This window comes from Hyposmocoma kahamanoa, unplaced genomic scaffold, assembly GCF_003589595.1.
Source record: "Hyposmocoma kahamanoa isolate Upper Pololo Valley unplaced genomic scaffold, ASM358959v1 115, whole genome shotgun sequence".
Lineage (NCBI taxonomy): Eukaryota > Metazoa > Arthropoda > Insecta > Lepidoptera > Cosmopterigidae > Hyposmocoma > Hyposmocoma kahamanoa.
In genome coordinates, this window is record NW_020653389.1 from 156,127 (window position 1) to 182,014 (window position 25,888).

The 25,888-nt window shown below is 35.5% G+C and overlaps 1 protein-coding gene across 1 annotated transcript in view; it reads left to right on the top strand.

Annotated features, from left to right (window-relative positions):
• The window catches only part of LOC113239724 (unconventional myosin-Va), a 112,745-nt gene that overhangs the window by 70,774 nt on the left and 16,083 nt on the right, over window positions 1-25,888 (top strand). The window contains exons 17-24 of the mRNA XM_026476817.1: window positions 3,297-3,394; window positions 3,966-4,044; window positions 4,864-4,953; window positions 5,616-5,724; window positions 7,127-7,261; window positions 11,171-11,250; window positions 25,143-25,252; window positions 25,725-25,832. Coding sequence (XP_026332602.1) covers window positions 3,297-3,394; window positions 3,966-4,044; window positions 4,864-4,953; window positions 5,616-5,724; window positions 7,127-7,261; window positions 11,171-11,250; window positions 25,143-25,252; window positions 25,725-25,832 — 809 coding nt within the window. The remainder of the gene's footprint in view (window positions 1-3,296; window positions 3,395-3,965; window positions 4,045-4,863; window positions 4,954-5,615; window positions 5,725-7,126; window positions 7,262-11,170; window positions 11,251-25,142; window positions 25,253-25,724; window positions 25,833-25,888) is intronic.

Sequence of the window (25,888 nt, forward strand, 5' to 3'; positions counted from 1 at the left end):
ATTGGCCCTTATTTTATTTCTATTTCTGGTTATATACTCGATGGAATGGGTATATGTCTATGATTATTTTACAAAATCGGGCGTCCAATAACCAGTAATCATTTAATCATGTATTAATCAAAAGATACATAAAGATACAGACGTATAAATAAAGATAAGTGCAGATAAACTAATTGTTTTGCGTTATCTATTGATTGGTTACAGTATTTAGGTGAATTTTATACAGATACTATTTTGTTCTAACCTAACACAGACGCAGCCAAGTGTAAATAACTTTCGCTTTTCAATATTAAATCGTAATTGATATTAAAAACGAAACCATTTATGACGTTACTAAACAACTAGTGGTAAATTTTCATAATATTACGTGTAGTGAAAAATTAATGTTGTTAAATGTTTAAAAAGTGTGCAAAATGTTGTTTAATTCGTTTCGGGTGTCATGCAGAAGTCGGAATTTCCAGAATCTTTTCTAATTCACGTTCTTCATTGTTGAGGGTTGTGTCCTAGAAAGTTTTTCGTGGTAAATAGCCACTTCTAACTAATTTAGCAGAAGGTGACGGATACAGTGACAGTGTCATCTAAGTATTTGCGATTAAAAAGTTGATACAACCTTTGATTCTGCATAACAGTGAAAATGTTGAATCAATCACTTTGGAAAAAATGTACAGTAAAATTGAGGATATATATATGTATACGGTGTGAAAACACGATTCATAAAAATTTTCACGATAAAAAAAACACAAACTTACCTCGAAATTTTACAACAAAACCGTTGTATTCAATAGGTACTTTACATATACCAATGATTTTTTTATGTCAACTGAACTAAATAGAACACGTATAGTATACCAACGTTGAAAAATTAAAAACAAAGACACGACAATAAGCACATAGAAAAATTCGTGAGGTCAGCTGGTTCGTTCCGTGGCTTAGTTGGTATAGCGTCCGGCACGGTATGCTAGAAGACTTCGGTTCGAATCCGGCCGGATCGAAGGAATTTTTTCTGAGTGTTAGATCTTTGTGTTAATACTTTTTTTTTTATCTTTTTAACCTTCTTTTTAGTAAACTGTCGTAGTATATTCATTGCTAGTTAACAATTAAAAATATAGAACAAAATTTAACATAATAAATCAGGGATTATTTCCTTGAAGTTTAGGTAAACATGCTCTGGTACTTATTCCGATTTCTGGTTATGAGACAAAATGTACTTACTTCATCTTAAAACGTCGTAAATTTCTAAATAATGAAATAAATCAAAAGTGAAGTAAAAGGTTGACTAAACATTGACTCTATTGGAAGACTATGTAATAATTCCCTCCCCATAGAGGTGGGCCATGGTCAGCAACAGTACAAATAAGGATTGATACTGTGAAGTGCAAGTGATGATGTTAGTGCCTCCAGCAATTGTTGTAGAGGAAGCAAAAGATGCTTCGTATGAAACTGATGTGACTAGTTGGTCGAAACAGTTTGAGAATAGAGCAAAATTTTGGAAAGGTTTGTTTCAGATTTTATTGTCTTTGTATAATGCAGTTTTCGCTCATGATCTATGGTTGGAAAAGGGTGTTCCACATACAGCTACAAGAAGCGACATAGAGTTGTCAAAACTACCAAATCTTAATAAATTACTATTTAGAATTCCGGATTTCTGGAAGTGGTTTTACTGTATCGTAGGGCAGAACTACTGACGTAGGAAGTCGAAGTTGGACTATAAAGTAATTCTAATAGTGCCAAGTCCAAAATGCAGTAGATAACTGAGCTTTTACCAAAACAGAATAAAAATGTAACGAGAATGGTCACTCTCCATCACTCCCTAACTTTAAATACCGCATATTGACGGTCACATTGACAGAACGGCAACATTTGCTAGTAGATTTTAGTAAAAAATATTTATAATTTTATTTACGAGGGGCATTTTACGACATTTATTTTTGTGTTTGCATGAGAATCCTTGTCATCGCGCTGTAAAAGTATTTTAATTCAAATTAAATAAACACAGTATAACAGATGTTCATAAATTCCAATCACTAGCAGAAATGTCGTATTTTAAAGGGAAAATGATCACACCTGATTTTTTTTTAATACTTTTTATTTAAAAAACTGCTGAACGCTTAAACAAGACAAAATATTGCCACTTTTGATGGTCTCACTCATGTACGGCTATTTATCTCCATAAATAGAATAAAGAGAGGTGTTTCTTTCGTCTGGAATTCGAAAAAGTAATGTATTAATAATATAGATAAAATAATTAATTAAGAAATTAATTAAGAATTTGGTGGTTTTAACAACTGTGCCGCTCCTTGTAACTATATCTATACATGTATCTATATATGTGGAACACCTTTTTCCGACGTTTGCTCACGATGAAGAGGTGCATTTTTATTTTAAAAATATGTATTTTTAAATGAAAACAAAAGTATTTTTAAATAATACATAATGTGTAAGTATAATGGTTTCGCCGCACCTCTCAGTTTCACGGAATTTATATGCGATATTTAATTTGAAATTTACAATGAGTTTTTCTTGGAAGGAAAATATCGTTATGAAACCTGCACGTGGAAGAAGGTTCACAACCCTTGGAAAACGTGCGAAGTCCCCAACCCGCATTGGGCCAGAGTGGCGCACTATAGCCTAAATTCTCGCCCGAGATGTAACTCGTGCTTACAATGGGACGAATAAATTAGGTTGATGATGAAAAAAAAATTTTTTAATGAAAAAATTGTGCATTTTGAATGAAAAACGTGTGTACTTTTAAATTAAACAATTGTCAAATACAACAAATTATATATTATTTCCATTTTTATTACAGAATTTGCAAATTTTCATATACATGTTATACGTACCTCTGAAATGAAACCTTATTAACATATCGTGACTATTAATTAACACATAGCTTACTTTCCCTGTGAAAAAGTTCATTCAGAGTAGTACTGCCATAGGGTGGAGTCTCTTCTATTTCTGCCGTCAAGCAGTAATATCAACATTACTGCGTTCCAGTTTTGAAGGGTAAGTAAGGGTGCTGGTGAAATTACAGGCACATGGACTTGTCAACTTATGCCTCAGGGTGACAGGCGCAGTGGCAGTGTCTCTCAAATCTTTGCGATTTAAAGCTCTTGGTGGCACTGCAACTGCTTTGGAAAAAAACAGTATTTTGCATAATGTCATTTTGTTTATCAAATTTGAAATTTAATAGTTGTGTCCATTAGTATAGTAAGAAGAAAACGTCCCTAAGAACATACGTCACGAATAAAATAATTTCCATTGTTTCAGAACGCGATAAACAACATGAGACCGAGAAGAAAATCCTTTCAGAAGAATTGGAAGCCGAGAGGCAAAGTCGACAGAAATTGCTCTCGTCGCAATACGAACTACAAGAAAGATTGGATGCTCTACAGAGGTAATACGGCACATTTTTGTTTACCTTTATCGAAGCTAAGATTATATAGGCCTACCGCTTAACTGAGTCGGTTCCTGAGGTAACTGCGCGGGGCGGGAGGAGTAACAGTTATGTCGTGCTGCACACGGGATCACTTCAAGAAGATTTTTCTGACGATATTCAATAACAAGTTGATTGGATGATTACATTTTTATTAAAAAAAAAACCGACCTCAAAAGTTCGTGGAAATAAAAACTTGGCAAATAGATGTACTATTTTCCAAGTTTTTATTGCAATCGGTTACTGGAAAAAGCGCGAAATCGAATTCAACCCCTAGTTTGCCACCCTTAGAAGTGGAATATTTTCGTCATATTTAAATGGGACCAGTACTGAGGTACACTGTTTCCGAGTAAAAAAGATTCATCACAATCGGTTCACAAATGCCTAGGTCCCCTAGCTTAGGAGATGAATCCGGTTTTGTGCACTTGAACCGAACCGACAGCGTGGCGGACTATAACCTGTTTTTCCATTGTCTAAGGTTGACAATGATTATTTAATAACAGAGGCTTGAATATTGTGAACCTTGTTACAGAGCGCCGCCAACAAGAGAACATAGGAGATCTTTATCTGATGCCAGCAACAATTCTCAACAAGAAACAACAGTTGAAGATGTAAGTTACACCTCGAACCTTCCACGGCCGTATCAAATATACCGGTCAAGTCATGGCAGAAACCTTTCTCGCTTCAGGTTGCTAACAGATTGACTGCACGTTTGCAGTTAATGCGTGTTGTCGTAATCATGCAATCGATCTCGGCTACATAAAGTCGGTTTCGACTGCATGCAGTTAATGCGTTAAGCCGTTATCAACTTAATGCAGTCGAGGTACCAGATAACGACTTCACGCATTAACTGCATGATGCAGTCGAAACCGACTTCATGCAGCCGAGATCGACTGCATGCAGTTAGTGCGTGAAGTCGTTATCAACTTAATGCAGTCGAGGTCTCGGATAACGACTTCACTGCATGACGCAGTCGAAACCGACCTCAAATCAAAACCTTTGAGGTCGGATCTTTTTTTAGAGAACAGTTTTAATGTTAACCGTTTCTCGCGAAATGGCTGTAGTTTTTCAATGTCAGATTAAAGAGCTAGAGCCTGTCGTAAATGTCAATTGAGGCTGTTAGCGCAAAAGTGGTGTAATCCACATAATTTTTTTTCTACAATAATACTTTAAATAATAATAACGCACACACTCAACATAGCCCCGCACTAGGGAAACCCTCGCGTCGCGGGTGCCATGGACACACACATAGACAACCACAAATTACACCCAAAGTCACGAGAGAAATAAATGTAGGCCATACAAATATTTCTCCCGGCCCGGGAATTGAACCTGGGAACTCTGCGTGGCAGTCCGGCATGGTAATCGTTCGGCCACAGAGGCAGTTAATTCAAAAAGGAAGTTAATCAAGCTGTTTATTGTGTTTTTAGGATTATGGTTACGGATCAGTGCGTTCGGTGGAGACAACACGGCCGGCACTGGAAGCTGTTAACTGGTCAGCAGGACAACACAACGGGCCGGTAACTATTTGTTAACCTTACTACTACAGTTTATTTGTTTTTTGAATTTCGCAATGTTTTACCACCCTGTTATTCATCGGGCATTCTCGAACTCACACTTCATTACTTAATTTCCGTGGCAATTTTTAATATTTCAATATTAAGTAATTGTATCGTGCAATATTAAATAAAAAGGGAAAGAAAAGATCCGAAAAAGCACATAGAAAAATTTGTAAGGTCCGGTGCTCAGTTGGGAGAGCGTCTAGCACGGTTTGTTTGAAGACACTGGTTCGCACCCAGCCGGATCGAAGGAATTTTTCTTAGTGATCAAAGAACAGAACTGTTTATGTGCGTCATTACTCATTATATATTCGTACAACGATTTTCGTAGAACTAGCTGAACGTAATCAAAAACATTTGAAAACACGCACTAGTCGACCCTTAACGCTCGATCCGGCAAACTAAGCGTGTTTGCAGGACGCGTCCCGCACAGCCCTACTCCTCTCGTATTACCCCGCCTTCGCTCTGCGCAAGTAAATTCGTTGCGCAACTGTATGGTTTGTTTTTGCGCAGTTTTCTGCGGAAAAAATCATGATATTCAATTAATCAATATTGTAATTATATGTACGTGCTTATTTATGTCTGATTACATAATACGTTTGGTTTAATTTTGTTATGTCTAGATTGCAGACGCGGGTCTAGTACTTCGTATGCAGAACAGAATATCAGCATTGCAGAGCGAACTATCGCGGACCGCGAAGCGGGCCAACGATTTGGAAGAACGCCTAATGAGTGAGTGATGCTCTTTAAATTTTTATCGTAAAACTGACGCCAACTTACGTAAGTTTATTTAACTAGTAGACAGTATGGGGAAATCCGAAACCATAGGAGAGAAATCGTCTTAGGAACCATTCTCTCTTCTCTCAAGTCTTTTCTTGTGAACACAACGTTAGTATAGTAATTTATTTGGTCAAGGCGTGAGTTGTCCATGAAAATGATTGTATTTTTAGTGCTGATCGACTTACTTTCATGTTAGGACCATTTAATTATATTGGAAGAAAATAATCGGGACAGCAGGTGATCAAATTTCATAAAAGTTTTATTCATACAAAATGAGTAAATTTTCCAGTACAATGAAATAAAAATTAGCACTTAAAAAAAATCAATTTTATTAATTTTTATGGACAACACACGCTTGACCAAAAATGATTGCGAAAATTGTTTTAAAAAAAAAAGTCTTTATGGTGCCTAAGGACGTGTTAATTCGACACGAATTTCATCGCGCTAACGCCGAGCAGCAACCGCCTCAGCTCGTGTCCAGAGACCAAACTGTTAAGGCAAAATACGCTCTATTCTTTTATCTTTTGCGTTGTAATTTAAATGAGAGACTGGCTTGTCTTTAGTCTACGTGGAGTCAGCGCGGACCGCTCGGTTGTATTAGAGGAATTTAAATGTTGTTGCCTAGTAAATAGAATTCAGATTCGCGATTAACTGGACGGATACACGCGGCGCCTCGCGAAAACTTTCGCGTCATGTAACTGGGCACTAAGATAGTTTCCTTGTATTATAGTTCACTGTTCCATATAATTAATATTATTATTTAAGAAGTGTTTTATTCATAAGCATGCAACTCGTGACTTTATTTTATAGGTTTTGATTATTTCCTGTACACTTATTGGCTGGCGTGTTGACCAATGAAATCGCCGAACACCAGCCAATAAGGCGCTAGTTAGTAAGGGCATGAGTAATGGAGGGAAAAGGAGATGTAAGGGGAGGTCTAGAGGGAAAGTTAGATCGGTTGATCAGTAGATAAAATTGGAAAAAACATTCTGTTAAGAATTTCTATATGTTGCTGAAATAATTAATTTCTAGGAAGTTATTGTGGTGTTATTTTTCGAATATAAAAGCTTACGAGAAATCACGTGTTTTAAATTATACTCCAGCTTTAGTTGAGTTTTTTATAAGCTATTGGTTTCACTTGTATCTCCTATGGTGTTGGATTTACCCATTCTGTCCAATTTTAAAAAACACACTGTTTTTATAAACTTTGTAGTTTATGATGTTAGTAATAGTCCTGCGAGGTTGTTAGTGTTTTACAAACAACCCTGTGTATGTCCTGCTAAGCTTCATTTTAACTATTTAGTAATCTACACAATTTATGTAGCCACTTGTTTTAAAATAACGTTGTCAATAGACCGAGTCTCGTCCGCCCCAACGAACCCGAATCTGGATCGCTTCAAGGTGGAAGAGTTGGAGATGGAGAACAAGAAGTTAAGGGAACACCTGGACAGATTACGAGTTACGTCGGACAGTACTAAAGAGCTTATTGGTAAGTTATTAATAATAAAAAACACAACAAGAGACACACGCAGGCTGCATTTTTAACAGACTTCAAAAAAGGAGGTTCTCAAGTAGATTGTACTTTTTTTTTGTATGTATCTTATGAGATAACTCCTGATATTTGTGAACCGATTTTGATGAAGCCGAATTCATGGAATGATGACCGATTTCAATAAAACTTAATTGACCCCCTCCTACGTAAAGTATAATATGTCGAAATTGCCAAGTTTACAGGGGAGCGTTTTAAAGTTTTGAATTCACTGAAATGAACATAATTATAAATTATTAAATAAATTGTGGTTGTGCATGTAACCGATATGTAGGATTTTACAATACTCTATGTGAGGAACGAGTTTTGCCGAATAAAATTGAGAAGTGCTAAAGTCACGTGTTATACTCATTGCAGTGAATTCAAAACTTTAAAACGCTCTCCTGTAAACTTGGCAATTTCGACATACGATACTTTACCTAGGAGGGGTCGAAATAGACGTAATTCCATTAACTTTTGTGGTCGGTTTTTTACTACTCTGTTCTGAGATTATATAACTGACAAAATTTTAACTCTTCCGTCTATTTACATTATTAGAAACTGTCATGTTTGTTACAAAACATTCAAATCATTTTGAATTTGTAAAAAGCGATCATCGAAATACAAAACTTGTACTACCAAATCCGAAATTAGCAATGTTCAGAGAAAGCCCACTCACCCACAGATGTATATTAATTTATAATAAAATACCAAATTCCCTTAAGACAGAAGAAAATGACATTCAAAACCAAAAATAAAGTCTCTTCTGATAAATGGGTGCTAGTACAGTGTGGGAGACTTCATGGACTCTCCTATAAGATGATGTGAAAGAAGTGATGAACGCTTCAACTCTTTCATATCGCATTGTGTCTATTTTAAGAACCTTTATTTCCAGAGTATTATTAATGTGCAGGTACACACCCCAACGGGGTATGTTTGTACTTATATTCCGTTCAACAATTTAGTTAACTTTTGATATATGCATGCCTCCGAAGTTCCGCAATTATTGACATACATACATAAACCAAAAAATGCGATACATCCTGGACTCTTTTATTTTTTTAATTTTAGTAAAGCGACGTGCTCTTTAGTTCCGATATTTATCGAGCCAACAGATGTAACGAAGATTATTCAATTTGGAAAATTTTGGTACCTGTCTACTAAATTCTAATGAAATTAAATAAATTATAAATGTTTATAATAAATTCTTATTATTCATTGTAATGAATCGTGGGATTCTTTTCCATATGAACTCATCAACTTTAATTATTAATTCTTGAGTACACGAATTGTTAATTATTAATTGTAAACGCAACATCACGATCCCAATCAGGCAATGTATTCTTTTTTGAACCCGCTTACGTTCACGATTTAAACTTCTTAGTAAAAATAGATAAAATCGATGGTTATAAAAAAAACGAATCAGCAACTAATTAGGACATCACTAATTGATTAGAATTCGAGCTGTCAAAAGTTAAATAAATCATTGGACGGAGTATAGTAATTACCTGTGTAATGCCTGTACTAACATTGTTTGCTATAAATAAATGAAAATAAAAAAAATGGAATAATAAAGTGTCAGACAATAACACCAGTTCTGCCCTCACTAATGCGTTTACACCTATACTAAAATAATCTAGGATGATCTCAGAGACAGTTCATGAAAATCTACAAAATATAACCTTGTAACAACATGCACTAATTTATATAATTCATACACTATTTTTATAAGCCTCGCTTTTACATAAGGCTTTTGTTTTAGAAATTAAAGTACAAATAACACCAAATCAATGTTTATTTGTGAGAAATGTGCAGTAAATTTTTTTTTAAATCATTAATTTGTACATTGCATTTGCTTAGAGATGAGGTAAATAAACGTATATCCTTAGAATAATAACGCATAGAATGATAGTTTCATATCAAACGAACTGTCACAAGTGAGGCAAAAATCAAATTCATGTAGGCTAGTTTTAGTATAATAGTAGATTAATTTTCGGTTTTAGTGAATATTTATATAAAAATACAAGTTGAAACGCGTTACTTCCTTGTGGAATGTGATGTTAGTATCTATTTTATGTTTGTCTGACGTATTTTTACACCCATTTACCGCACATTTCGTAATTTTTAGCTAAAATTCTTGCGCTGTTCGCAGTGCAAGTTGACCTTGAGCACTGAAGGCTCGCCCATTGGGAGCGCTTCAATTTGCCTCACTTAGCGTGTGCGGACTAGGTTTCTATGTGTTATTATTCTAAGCGTATATCGTTAAAAGTTTACGATAATTTAATTTAAAAAATGTATAGTGCGTGTTCCTGCATATTCTTAAAGTGTGAATTTTAATCGTAGTCAGTGAATTGATATGCTAGTTATTACTATTTTGAAACCTATAAATTAATGATACGACAAATGGTTTTAGAAAGGACAATGGCAAAATACCATATAAATTTTTGTTGACATAATTTGTATGCGTCGGTTTATGAAAAATGTGTGAAAATATAGAGTTGAAATTTCTGAACAAATTTTGTTTTGGGTTTACTATTCTGAGAAGTCTGGATTTAAAGATATTCCAGTTTGAAGTTTTGGAGGTTATGTGTTACGTAATTGAATAAAATATGTACTGTGTGTGTATCAAAATATACTGCAGAAACCTTAAAGAGAGTTAATAGAGCTGAATGGTACCGTAGCTTGGTGATATGACGAAAGTTCAGAGGAAATTATTTTATCTACTGGTGTGGTCAAAAACCCTGCAGTTAAGCCATAACAAAAAAAAACTGAGTTAATTAATAACATACCACCATTGACTTACAAATAAATGGACGACGGGTCTAATACAAAAACCACGAAAAAAATGTCCCAAGTCAACCTATTCGAAATTTAAATTGTAATGACATCGCAGTATCGCGCTGTCAGTAGAACAAATGAAGACTAAAGCGGAGTGTCGCGCTCTGTATACGATTTTAGCGCCTTACATGTGCGGACACTTTTTAGCGCGGACCCGACGTCCATATAATTGTAAGTCAATGCATACCACAGACTATTGCACTGGTAACTCGGACACAAATTATTTATTTGTGAAACGTGCCATCTAGCCCCGATTTTGGGATTTTTTTTGTCAGTTTTACAATTTTCTCGCCTGGACTTTTGGAGAAGAAATTATCTACTTTATTATTGGTAATGAAGTAGTTAATCTTTTATTAGCTTATTACAAATCGGTCGAATCAGTACATTTGATATTACATGAACTAAATGTGGAACATACGTAGGTACTGAAATTCCTGTTTTACATACTAATTAGTTATTACATTTTTTTAAATAGGACATTATTTTGTGACTTAGATAGGACGCTGATATAATTTGTAAAACCTTATGAATTTATTTTATTCATTGAACACGCTAACGAATTCTTATAACTATGATTTTGCTATTATTCTTTACTTAAATGTAATTGAAATTGCATTTGAATTGTAACTTAACCTCAGTACAGAGTACTAAAAAAACCGACCTCAAAAGTCATTCATCCCGTAGTTTACCACCCTTAGAGGTCGAATATTTTCTTCAAATTTTAATGGGACCACTTCTGAGGTGCCCTTTTTCCAACAAAAAAGAATCATCAAAATCGGTTCACAAATGGCGGGGTTATCGCGTAACATACATACAAAAAAAACATACAGTCGAATTGAGAACCTCCTTTTTTGAAGTCGGTTAATAATTGTGTGTTTTATGCGTTTAATATAATATAAAACAGTTCACACAACTATACATTGTTCAGAATAATACGTTGAAGTGACTATTTGAATTTTGAATACGACGTGTCGAGAAACGAACACGCAATCTCCCAATATCAAGATTACGCTATAAAAAAATCTCTTCCAGCCCAACTAGGCACCACACAGAAGGAACTTGATAGAAGACGTGATGAAAACATTCAGTTGAAGAGCGTGCTTTCTAATCAGGTACGTCATATTTTAATTCCTAGATAAGTCAAATGGATTGGTTTAGCAGTACAGCTTGTGAGAAAGAGTTCATCCAGTGACGTACTGCCACTTTACAGTACCAGGCTATAAATATTGCACATCGGGAAATTCCGGAAGCCACGAATATTTCCGTCTATAACATATGCATCGATCTAGGCGGTACTCATCTAAAGCAGATAAAACAATTTAGTATCTGGGTCACTGGGTCACCGAGGACCTATGTGATAATGCCGATGTGGAAAGGGAGAGGAGGGCACTGGCTGTCCGTTGCAACATGTTGGTCCGCAGGTTTGCACGATGTACAGATGAAGTAAAGGTAACGCTTTTTATAGCATATTGCCAGTCTTTTTACACGTGCAGCTGACCCACAGTCAGTTTCACGCGGCATACGGAGCACTCAAGTGCCAGGAGAGCCAAAAGTGCCTTTGAGTACCAGCGAGTGCCTTTAAGTGCTCGCGAGTAGCTTTGAGTGCCCGCGGGCACTCACAGCACCTAACTTAAGTAAAAAATTGAAAACATTTCCACTATACCTACTGGAGTTACAACCTGAAAATGGTAGATCATTAATATAAATGAGAAATAAGAAAGGTCCAAGTATTGAGCCCCGCGGAACTTCATTTTTACCGGAGAACCCAAAGAAGTCACTCCATTTATGTCTACTTTCTAAATTCTACCGTTAAGATATGACGAGACAAGTTCCAACGCCTTGCCATTTACTCCATAATATTCCAACTTCCTAACAAGAGTAATATGGACCACACAATCTAATGCCTTTGAGAGGTCACAGAAAACCCCAATAGCATTTTGGGACCTTTCTCAAGCATCAAATATATGTTTTAGTAGAGCTACCCCCGCATGGCTAGTCGATCTACCACTAGTAAACCCATATTGTTCACTATGAAAAATGTGATTCCTACCGAAACAAGACAGTAATTGAGTCAACATAACCAGCCTTACAATCTGAACAGATTGTTACATTACAGCCGAATGCTTCCAGGGAAGGAGGCTACCGAATGTTACGAGTTCTCCTCTGTCGCCGCTGTAATGTTCGCTTTTGAACTGTTATATTACAAGCGAATGCTCGCGATTTAAATCGCGATTAAAGATTTATTGTCACCTAAAAATGTCAATTACACTGATTTTGTTTAACAATAAAACTGAAACTAAGTAACACATCAAAAATCTGACTAACGAGGGTTGTTGACCTCGTTTCGACACGAAACCAAATTGGCCGTCCTGTAACTAAAACGGGGCGAAGTGACAAATATTTATTGAGATGTCATAAAAAATCATAATCCAGTTTTAGAATATTGTAATTGTTTAGTGATATTTCAGCTACGCATCGTTAGGGTAGGTTCCGATAAGTTAATAAATTTTAACTGTTTAAAAGAGTATTTTGTGGTCTATCTTTTTCTATTAAAAAAGGATATTTGACCACTTGTCACTTAGCCGCTTTTTAGTTTTTAGTTTTTAGTGCTCAGACGAACTCTTTGAGTTGGTGCCTCCGTCACTCTTTTACCACTGCACGACCCGCCGAAGGAGAAGACTCCATCCCCACTTCCTCGATGCTTGGCACGTCACGACCACTCGAGCATCTCGTTCGTTCCTTCCCCGAACCAGTAAGATGTGGAATGGCCTTCCTCCTGAAGTGTTCCCCTTGCGCTATAACATGGAGTTCTTCAAAAGACGTGTAAACAAGGTTCTCCGGAGTCGGCAACGCATGGGTGATGCCTCTGGTATTGCTCGTGTCCATGGGCGACAATGACCACCTCCCATCAAGTGGCTTGTCTGGTCGTTTGCTTCCTAGTTACCATAAAAAAAAAAAAAAAAAAGTTAGTGGACGGCAGAAATACTGTCGTAACTCAAAATTGCGAAATTGAGAGAACACAATTTGAAAATTTAAAAAAAGAACGGAATGGATTCCAGTCCAGGCTTGTTTTCAGGACTATACTAACGTGACTGCCTCTGTGGCCATACGGTTATGTTAGTTATGATAATATGGGCAGGGGACACATCGAAAATTAACAAACACACATTGCTGAGTAGAAAGCGACTCTATTGTTATGAAATTTACCATCTTTTAATAAAAAAAAAAAAAGTTGGAAGAAATCTCTTTATGGGATAAGCTCGCCTTTGTACACAAATATTTAAATTGTTTCTGAAAATTTGTAAGTTACTTTGTGGTACAACAAAGTGTTTAAATAATAATAAATAAAAAATAGAGTCGCCGACGATCTTATTGTGGTTTTTACGTTATCAACATATTTCTATATCATGATACAAAATAATACTTGGAGTTAAAACGATTGCAATCTACTTTTCCAAGACTTATTTTAGACAGACTAAAATTCAGAATTTGTTAAGTAAAATAATGCAAAGATGAAAGTATTTCGTCACCCAGTTAGATACATTTACAGCCACCCGCTCCGGTTAGAGATGATATTATTAACTTTTAACTTGATTTTCTATTGAATTGATATTCAATTATTTTTCGTGAAATTACTCCACAAGTTTGTTATAATTATTAATACAAAGATCGAACAATTACAAAAATTCTTTCGATCCGGCCGGATTCGAACCGACGTCTTCCAGTGTCAGACACTATGCCAAGTAATAAAATTTCATAGATTTCTCATAGTTAGCGCTACGGCTAAAAAGTCGTTGAATAACAAATACAAAGATCCACCGAAAAGCACATAGAAAAATTCATGAGGTCCGCTGGTTCGTTCCGTTGCTTAGTCTGGCACGGTTAGCTAGAAGACGTCGGTTCGAATCCGGTGGGATAGAAGAATTTTTTTTAAGTGTTCGATATCTGTATCATTAATTATAACAAATTAGTGGAGTAATTTCACAAAAAATAATTGAACGTCAATTCAATAAAATTTTAATTAAAATAAAATAATTTATTTCATATTAATAATGTTGTCATATTACAATTTAAATTATAACGTTAAGGAATAATATGACTGGCACTAATATAAACAATAATAATTAATATAAAACAGAATTATATAATTAAAAAAGTGTACATATACTATAAGCTAAGGCTACACATACGTGGTACAGCGGGAAAAGCGGTCCGGGGGCGGACCTGCGGGAAGCGAATGCGTGACCAGGGCGTGCTAATCTACACGCCCATCTCACGTGTAGTTCGCGGCGGGACGACGATGCTAAGGCAGCCGGTGTGACACTGAAGAGCAAATACGTTCCATTTTTTGCTTAGATTTAAAGTAAGCACCATATAGAGTAGGATAGAATATAATTCAATTATTTCAACGCCACAACACAAAAATATACAGAAAGAAATAAAAAAAGGACAAAGCAAAAGTAAAACAAAAAATAAAATAACAAAGAAAAAACAACGAAGGAAACATAACCCAATTTTAAAACAGTCAATTTGAATAAATGTCATGTGTGGCGTATATAAAAGGATCCACTCAGCTAATGTTACAGCCGTGTAAAGACTGTAACGCTGATTTTTAGTGGAGTCTAAAACCGAGAGAGTACCGACATATCAAGAAACGCGCCCCTCAGTTGCCGCCCTGTGTGGAAGTTTGCAAAAAACTCTATGGAATACAACTTTGCGCCCTCACCCGCCTCGCTTTCTCTCCGCGTTCGCCCAGGACCCCACTCGCGCCTGTTTGTCGTGGCGTTGGACCCCGGACCGCACCCGCCACTCGGTTTCAATGTGCCAGGGTACATAAGAACTAGAAAATTTAACTGCCTCCGTGGCCTAACGGTTATCATGCAGGACTGCCACGCAAAGGTCCCGGTTTCTCATATTTGTATGCCCTATATTTATTTATCTCGTGAGTTTGGGTGTACTTTGTGGTTGTCTAAGTGCGTGACCATGGCACCCGCAATACATGGTGTCCCTAGTGCGGGTAGATGAATGTGTGCGTTATTATTATTATTACAAAAATTCCCGGCCTTGGAACGCTCCCGCTACCGCCTCTGTCTGGCCAGAGTATTATAATTATTCAATTGATTAAATACGAAAAAGACGAAAATGTTAAGAGGATGATGTACTCTATAATGGTTGCCATCGTGGTGTAAGGATTTACCAATCGACGCAAGGTTCTCGCCGATTGTTGCCCAAGATACGACAGATGTATAGAAAACAAATGGTACGTCGTGCGGGGAGGCTCCTTTCGAGCACCCCTATGCGCATAATAATAATAATAATGCACACTCATAGCCCCGCGTTAGGGAAACCCACACACGGACAATCACAGGCATATATACCACGAAAAATGATGAATAGTGTTTTTTTCTCGGCACCCTGTATTCTTATATACAAGTAATTTTGGCCGTGTAAACGAAATTATAATCTAAATATGTCCATCCATGCTCCTAGATTTAGATAAATTATCAAATTGATATGTTGATATATGATAAAAATTATCACTCGCAAGCGTCACACGTGTTTGGACTTTATACAAATATGTTCTGTGTATTTGGTTATAGTTTATTAAATGTGAATTGCTTTTTTATAAAATCGAAAGTTAAACTCACATAGTGCAAACCTGGTTTAAAAGGTCATAGATTATTGAATTCCTAAATTCATTTTTGGTACATAATTACAACCCCGTTTTTGTACAGTAACGTTAAACATATTGACAATTCAATAAAGTATGAAACAGGTAATTGTTATAGACATTTCAGTGTAGGCAAAATTGAACATAAATTACTAGAGAATACGCTAGAATTTCCATTGTTTAATGTTGTATTATATTACAATTATGAAATATTTTTATTTCACGGTATAATTACCGTTTAGGTTCCCGGGTGGCTCTTAGAGAAAAGTTTAAGGAGACTGGTATCATGACTGTGGCATCACAGTACATTTACTCAGATATTTTGTATGCCCGTAAAAATATACATAATTTCATTAAGAAAGAAGATATCCATAATATTAACCTTAGAATTAAGTCCAAACTCATGTTACCACGATTTCGTTTAACCAAGGTAAACGACTCTTTTATGGGGAACTGTATACGTTTTTACAATAAGATTCCGGAGCATATATTAAGTTTATCATTTCCTAAGTTTAAAACTGACATTAAAAGTACTTTATTTGAAAAGTCATGTTATTAAATTGAACAATATGTGTTAGATAAAGATGTATGGAAAGACAACAAGAGTCTAGATTCCATACAATTATGATTCAAATTGTATTCCATAGCATTTAAGTTTATTTGAAAAGAGCAATACCTAGTTTCTTGCTCGTTCTTCTCAGGGAGGTCAGCGTAGTGAACGAGCAGTAGCTTAAAAAATTATGTTTTCAAGTGTAAAAATTTTACCTGTGGAATAAATGATTATCTAACTTTGACTCTGACTAACACGCCAGCTTTATTGCAAAGTAGCAATATCTTTACAAAACTTTTTACCAGTATATTATGAAGTCTACTTTATGGACATGCATATAGTGTTCAACTTTGCACGCACTGGAACGCATATAACCTTTACTATTTCAGTATAAGACGCAAGAATTTTCTATATATGAAGTGAGACTCTCTAAAACATTATACATGGATATCCCGTTAAATACGAGTGCACTGAACGATGATAGTAAGGTAAAGTACGTTAGTTTATATAAAGCATTATTTATGTTGAATTATAAAACTAGGCTGCATGAAAGGCAGAGTCTGTGCTTTTATTTAGTTGCTATTATCTGCCACTTGGTAGCGCATTGTCTCTGTAATAGATTGGAAAATAACGATACCTCCAATGAACAGAGACGCTAACTTAATTTTTTGGTCATTATTGTAAACAGCCATATTTATTTACTAATACTATGTTCCCCGAATTAAGTGAAAAAAAAGATACAAAAAACAAAATTCGTAAAAAAATAACAAAATTAAAAATTTTGTGAAAAAATAAAATAAAAACATAACAGGTCCAAAAACACTACTTTTCACGAGATAATTATAAAGATTCGATCGATCGATAACTTCTTCACATGTACACAATTAGTTTCATGCAGTCGTATTTATTTCTTCGTTCGGTTTGTTTCGAAGTCGTAAAACCAAATAGTAGTTTATTTGTGACTGTTACATAATGAAAGGCATTAATAGACGAGTGTGGGTTTATTCATAAAAACATCACACGAGTGGTTTAACGGCTAATTATGTACAGTTACATACACTGCTTTAGGTAACCTATCACAAAGTCGAAAATATTTTTGTCCGAAATAACGTTTGTTCGAATTTTCATTACACCGAATTATAACGAAACAGTTGTTCTTTCAGGACGTGTTGAATATTTATCGCAAAGACACGATTACGTTCGGTTAGGTTAAGTTAAGTTAGGTTTAAAAGAAGAAATATTTTCCTCTCAAAATGACTTTCGAGGTTATGAAATTTCGACCAAACGTTATTTCTAGAAAATGCGATTTCGGACTAGGTACTGATAGGACACTGGCTTTATCTGTATAAGTACATATTATAAGCTCTCTATGATGTGTTCAAGAACCGCATGCTACGACTGGCAAAATGGCGGCAAATAAAAACTTTTCTCACGCATGTCACACAACTGTTTTTTTTTTAATTCATAGACAAACTAGAGTCAGTCCCAAATATCATAACGTTCGATATCGAGTAACGTGTGAGATTTGTCAAAAGTGTTTGCTATTAGAATAGAATAGAATAGAATAGAATAGAAAATCATTTATTCGACGAAGGCAAATACATAAAAAAGTAAACAGTTAAAAAACATGAAACAAAAAAATTAAAATATAAAAAAGAAATAGAGTAAAAATCAGGATTGACAAAAAACAATAAACGTTGTATGCTACTATGCATGCCCCGTCGAATAGGTCACCACCTCAGCATTTGCAGGGCAAAGTATACTATTGACATTTCATTTCGAATGAAAATTCATCTCGACTGTTATTAGAATTGAGGTCGAATCAAATTGTTTTCTTTTTCAGAGATGTTCGAAATTTTAATGTAATAATAAATAATTAATAAAACTGTAAGTGACATCACAAATGTGGCAAAAACTAATATCATGCAATTTCACTCGTCCAAAAGATTACCGATCGACTTAAACATTTCTTTTAATTTTGTTAATATAGAACAAGTGAAACATACAAAATTTCTGGGCCTTATCCTTGACAGCAACTGCAACTGGAAAGAACAAGTTGACTGTCTCAGTTTTTGTACCCGTTGCGAAAATTAGTACAGAATGCGTTCGTGGATGCGGCTTTAACAGCTTATTTTGGGTATATACAGTCGGCCATAAACTACGGTATAATTTTTTGGGGAAACTCTGTAGAGTTTATTATATTTAAGATGCAAAAACGCTGTGTACGTATTATTGCGGTGGGTCTCAAATGGGCTCGTGTAAGCCATTTTTCGATAAGTGCAAAATCCTACCCTTACCCTGCCTTTATTATATTAAGAAGGCTGTTGCATTTGTCCAACAAACATCCGTCCTATTTTGAAATCGCAAATAGAAGGAACCATAGAAATTTAAGATATGGGCATAGAATGGTTTACTCCGGCAATCATACCTCAGCATGTTACCACAGAAGCTTTTACGTAATGTCGGTCAAAATATACAACAGCATCCCGAATGAATTTAAAAAATTCGAGTACGTAAAATTTAAAAATGCTCTTGGTAACTGGTTGAGTACTAAACTTTATTATAGTGTACAAGAGTTTTTTGACGATAATGACAAATTTGGTGACAAGCGATGTGATATGTTTATTAATAATTGTTTTTTTTTCTTTCATATTGTAATTCAGTGCAATTTAATTTTAATCTGTGACATTTAATAATATTGTACACCTTATCTGGTAAACTATAGAGCACAAAGCAATGTAATATTTTAAGATCATATGCAATTACCTATAGTTATGCAATAAATATATTCTTATTCTTTCACAGATAAGAAATTTGTTCTAACAGTTTATCTTTATGCTGGTCGTAATTTGCGGTTTTTGAACACATCATAGAGGGTTTATGATATGTGTGTAGATAAATATACTTAAAAAACAGTTTTTTTTTAATTTTAATTAATGTGATAGTTAGAGGAATTCTGTTTTACTCAACTTATATAATTTGTATATAAGCTGAATCAACCAGTAAAATAATTATATACTTTTTGTTGATAACATGCGATGGAACAAACTACTCAGGCGTCTGGTGGTAAGCTACACGTCTCCCCGTTAAAGTTGCCGAAGCACTCAGAGCTTTTAATCTGAGGAAAAGATCTCTGGAGAACCTAAAGATTTGAGTGGCGCTGTCACTGGGCCCCAGAGACATAAAGTTGAACAGTCCCATGTGCCTGTAATTTCATCAGCAAGTTAAGGGTACCTTCAAAACCGAAACGCAGGCGCAGTAATGCTCGTACGTACGTTGGCGGTACTTTACTCGTTTTTTGTACGTCAGGAAATCCTCATACACTCCGAACGGGGAGGCGAAAGTTATAGATAGATAGACATACACTTTATTGCTTACACACAAGAACAGTACAGATTTTAAGTTCATGAACAACTTAAAATCAATGTGAACAAAGGCGGTTTTTACGCTAAGAGCAATCTCTTCCAGACAACCTTTGAGGAAAGGAGGAAAGCTAATCGGAACGGGAGAAGTAATGTGCTATTTACAAATAAAGATTTATTAAATTATATGTAATTTCCATTCTAATTTATCAAATACTTAATAAATAAACAACGATATATATTACTTAATAAATAAATTATACCTACATAAATATATCGATTCCAGAAGTCAATCAATTAACGTGACGGACATTTTGTCGAAAATGAGTTATATCATTGGATTCGGAGTTCCCGCTCTATCGATTGGTATTATTAAAATTTAGGAATGCCCAGTGGTTTAAAATATAGCATGTTCGTTACATTAAACACAGACGTTTAGTTGTGCCTTAAGTACGTTACTAATATTTTTTGTGTAATCCGCCGAGCACGGTGTAAGCGGAAGAGAAATAGAAAATTATACGTAATTCTATTGTAAAGGATCCTTTACAATAGAATTAAGTATGGCAGAACTAAACATCTTTTTTTAATGTAAGAGAAATGCTATATTTTAAACAGCTGGACATTTCTAAATATTTCGTTTATAGCATAAAAGAAGAGGAAATTCTAAGAAACTTTACTCTAGACATAATCAAAATTGGAGCGGACAGTAAAAAATCATAGACAGATTTAAAAAAATAAAATAGTTTTTTTGCTCTCCTGAAAAACTGCGGTTTGTCCCTTACATTAAATGATACTTCTGGTATCGATATGTATAAATAAATATACCTAAATAAACATAATATACTGACTAATAAATATATACACGTTGCAAACTAGGACCGTGTTAGAAGATATTTACGCAATTTCCGGTTATGTAGGACTCTTAACGACTAAAACCTAGACCATGCTGATGACGTACCGAAACACAATGCACGTCATCCAGACTCGAGGACCTCTTTCCGTTAGAGCATGCCCGTAGGAGAGCCTCGTTTCGTTATGGAGGCGGCGGAGGTGTGCCTGCCCAATCCTCCTTCACTATTACCACCGCCTCACCATTAGCAGTACGTCTCTGAACGAATTCTTTTACAAGGAACTCTATCACTACTAGAAGTCTTACTGCCATTATTATACATTACTTATATAATTGTTTTGGATGCAGAACCAAGCTCCTTGGTGGAACCAAGTGCTCAAAAATGTTGTGAGTAAGATACAAGCCCCTAAAAAGAAACCATCGACAGCTTTCTTACATTCACGATTGTTAATCATGATTACTATTTTGTATATTTGTTTAATGCATGTTTCAAAGGCTAACTAGCTATATTTGGACATCGCCATTTTCCACTATCACCAACCGTCGTCGAGTATAAACCAGAAATAAGAGACGAAATGTCATTTAATTTGTTTGAAACTATACTGCCAAATCGTTACGGTGACAACAGCGCTCCGATTGACCAGCCCGAATTGGAAACAGTTGGCGGGTGTCGTCAATTGTTCCACTTCAAATCGACCAGTTTAACTTAAATTACATATTTAATATTTAATTACCGATGCAATGTGATTCCGTTTGTTTTGTAATTAGATGTTTTGCTGTTTTTCCCACATCATCGAATGGAATAGTCCCCCACTGTTAGAGATATTATCTTTATTACAATAAATACAGAATATTTTTGGAATATACGGAGACGTACACACAGGTCAGTTGTTGGCGCTGTACTATTTCAGTTTTCTAATTTGTGATTTCAGCGCAAACGAGAGTTGACATTTAACAGTGATATAAGGCCCATTTGCCTGAAGAGTTGCCAGGGATGGATGGTCCTTATTTCGTTTCTATTTCTGGTTATACACTGCTGGTCATTGGTCTTCTCTGACGTCGCATTTTTAATGCGAGTTGGGGAGTGTACAAGTTTTGCGAGAGCCTTTTCTTCACGTATGAAGAAGTGATGTGTAATGACCTAAATCATCACGTTTGTAGAAGCCTGTGCGCACCTGTGAGTCGTATCGGGACAACGCAATTGATAGGTGTCGGATTAAATGGAACTGGAGTTTAATTCATTCTAAAATAAATTAATTACAAGTACTCTGAAATTAGGAGTTCGAAAGAGATGCCATTAGTTCATTTTTTTTAAAACGCCATGCAGGCTATATGCTATTGATTGTTTCTGCCAAAAAGGGACTAAGCGTCCCCCTACCATTTAAACATTTATATCTATAGTATTCGTTGGGATATAAAAAAATATTTTAGATTTAATTTCAGTGTATTGACTGAATCATCCAACATTGTTGAGTCAAATAAACGTATTTATGTCAAAAGATAATAAATATTGTTGTGTCAAATATCCTATTGATGTCAAAAGAAAGTAAACATTATTGAGTCAAAAATTGTATTTATGCCAAAAGAACTTATGCCACCATCTCGTGTGTCCAAATGTAGCATGTTAACCGAAAAAGTTTTTTATTTTTTTATTTTAAAATAATTTATCTTTAATTCTCCATGCTTTCTGTTGCGGACATTGCATGGTACTTATTCGTTGTTATTACTTAATATTGTTTTTAAGATTTCAGCTTATTTAATTATAGTAGACCAGAGCTAGTTAGTTAAAGAGAAGCACAGAAAAGCTATATTTCATTTAGATATGAGCGCCGCATCGGCGCGCCGCCGCCGCCGCTGCCGCCAAATGCAATCGGCGTGCCCTTCAGTTCTTTCGATCAGGCCAGAAATTGGCCAGAAATTGGCATTTCTAAGAAAGAACTTAGTGACTTTATATTCGAAGAAGGACATGTTTTGTTTAAAACACTAATTTGTCAATTTCTGGCATTGCTATGTTCAATACGGAAGCGTGCGCGTGCGTACGATCAGAGCACCAGATCGAACTGATAAATATTTGATTATTATAGAAATATGTTATTTTATTTTTTCCTTTGAAAAAGTATTTCTTTAACGGTTTTTGTAAAAACGAACACCGTTATGCAAATTCGTTTCATGGTTGCGCTCGCGCCGCTGAAACGCCGCCGCCGCCGACACTTGTTCGTCGGCGCGCCGCCGCCGGTTGATCTATTTATTTATTACTGGCGCTCATATCTAATTTTATTAACAAATTTCAATATTTGACGTTTCCATGTCAATTAATATTTATTTTCATCGTCTGGGTAGCATCCAGACTGTTCTTTAAAAACAAGGGATATATTATATTAATTTTTTTATTGAATGATAATTATCAATACAAAGATCGAACACAAACAAAAATTCCTTCTATTTGACAGGACACGAACCTGCTCATGTATGCCAAACTAGGACCACCGCTCTACCATTTGAGCTACAGAGCTGAACAACAGTAATCGGAATTGAGGAGTTAATTTACCTAAAATATGAACGTTTTCTTAGTACGGACATACCCATTTCGTCATCAATGTATATAAAATTTTTATTTACTGTTTCTATGCGGTGGCAACCGCTAGCTGTGCAATGCGCAGCGGGAAGTGAGTGTGCCTACAGCTCGGATACCTATCTGTCAAATAGGGAGGGTACTGTACGTGCACCCGGGGGCTCACCAGAGGCACTAGCCTCTCGAAGAACCGGATGAAGTAAGTGAAAGAGTGATTATCACTAGTAACAGGTTTCTTACCACGGTATAACTTCTTTTTATTTTCCCGATATTTCGGAACGGTTGCACGCTCCATGGTCACGGGTTGGTCAGTCAATCATTTAGTGAATAACCACGAAAGTCTTAAAATCTATATAAGTGAAAGAGGTCTGTGACAACCCTGTACACTGGCTGATCTGGGGTCAGAACCTGAACTCATAAAGTTCCTGTATGCGCACAGGATATAGTGCCCTTGTCGTATACCTTAAGGGTTGGTAGATAGGTTCACTATAATGAAACTAATGTAGAAAGATATGGGGCTGTTTCGATACCTCCGACGTAAGTTGCAAGTCATAATACCATTTTTTTGCTTTTTAATTTAGATATCGACTGTGAACTGGCAACCGGTACTATCTCAATTTTGAAAACTTAAAAAAAATTGTTTGCGTCGTTTATAAATGCTGTACAAAGCATCTGGTTTATTAAGTACAAATACGTAGTGTATGTGTAATAAAAATATTTAAGAACTACGTATTTTTATTTAATAATTCAGATGCTTGTACATATAAATGACGCAAACATTTTTTTCTTCATCCTGTAAAGTTGTCAAAATTAAGATAGTACCGATTGCCAGTTCACTGTCGATATATCGTTTTTAGGTATATTATAAGTTCCGTGTTTGAAAGTAAACATAACAGTAAGTTAATTCCTTACGTGAGAGGTTTCGGTATATTTTCTAAGCATTTGTTTATTTTCAAATGGCTAAAATATTTAAATACGTAAATATCTATAGAAATGCAACTATAATATTGCTTTTTGAGACAATAATTTGTAGCGAATATTTAATAGGAAATAATAATTTGTCGCCAATGCACTTAAATTTCAATAAATAACACGCATATTCAAATATAATCAGTTCCGAGATGTCCCGGGATTTGTAGAAAGGAATGTCCACATTATTCTTTAGTTTAGTTAAATTAACTCCCTAAAAAATTCCGATCACTTGTTCACAAGTCTCTAACAGGTGTCGCTTACAGCGATAAAAGCCAAGGAGTCAACAGACACTGGTTAGAGTCCAGTTAGATCTAAGAAATTTTTCTTTGTATTTGTTTGATCTTTGTAGCAATATTAATTCGTGCTAAGGACAAACCTAGCTGGAGTTCGCTTGTAAATTTCTCATGTTATTTTGGCCTATTGTAAAAAATGGAAAACAAATGTATTTTTGTGTTGTAAATGAGAAATGTTTTTTAATTAATAAAAAGCCCGCTTAAGGGCGCGTTCCCACTATGTTTGACAGATAGTCGTGCAGTTTAAAGTATCGTGGCTTGTATATTTATATGAAGTTGTTCACATATAGTAAAACACGAGTAACTCTCGTTCACGACTTTTTTGACGTTACGACGACAGACTGACGTGACAATGGGAAGAGCTAGAACGACCGTCCGACGGTAAATAAAAATGTAACGACAGATAATTGCAGCTTCAAACTATTCAGTCGTGCAAACGACAAGGCGACTGCCTTGAACCGATAAATTGTCGTCACGTTCTAATGGGAACTATTCAATGACTAAATAAGCGTCCACGACACAGTCACTACAGATAGTCGTGATATGGGAACAGGCTAGACGCAACAGTCGTCCTTCGATAGATAAAACGTTACGACATAATAGGCAATGGGAACGCGCCCTAATTCGGCAGCGTAGTTTCCTGCAAGATATTATCATAATCATAATTTTAAAGCTTGAACTTGTACAGTAGGCTGAATTTTGAAAATAGCTTAACAAATATTGTATCTGTGCAGAATGTGAACCTCAAGTCTTTGGCGTCATCCAACTACGGGTCTGACGTGGATATTATCAACGAAGACGGCGAGCTGGCAACTGCCTACGAGGCTCAGAAGGGCATTAACAGGTATGTTGCTTAACAAGCAAAAAAAAATTGTAAAAGAACGAAAACACAATAATGGGATTTAAAACAAGAAGCAAAATTTGTCAAGGAAAAATAGTTTCCAGCTGAAAATCCATGAAAATTGATTACTTTTTCTGTTATACATCCTGCTTCATTCTTTAGTCGCATTACGCGAGAAAAGTTTCGGCGGGAAGGGGGATTTTCTGACTCGTATAATAAACATTTATATCTCATACTTGTCCTGTAACCTTTTACTTCCCGACCTCTGCAATATTTAACTATTTATTGCAATATAGTAACTAAGACTTATTGTAATATTTAAGAGTTTACCGGATTTATTGAAAATCAGCCTCATGGCACTTTCAGTCAGACGACAAAGAGCGGAATGGATGGCGGATTCTGTAACAGCATAGCGCATACTCATACCTCATACCTTAACTTCACAATTTTATTTTAATTATACAACATCTTCCAGACAACTTCAAGAAGAGTTGGTGGCTGAAAAGAAGTTCTATTCGGAGCACATCTCAAAGCTGAAGGCTGATATTGAAAAACTTCGGGAAGAGAACGAAAAATATCAAAAGTGAGTACTTAAATAATTTTATTCTCGAAAATTTTCGTTTTAAATTGGGAATGAAT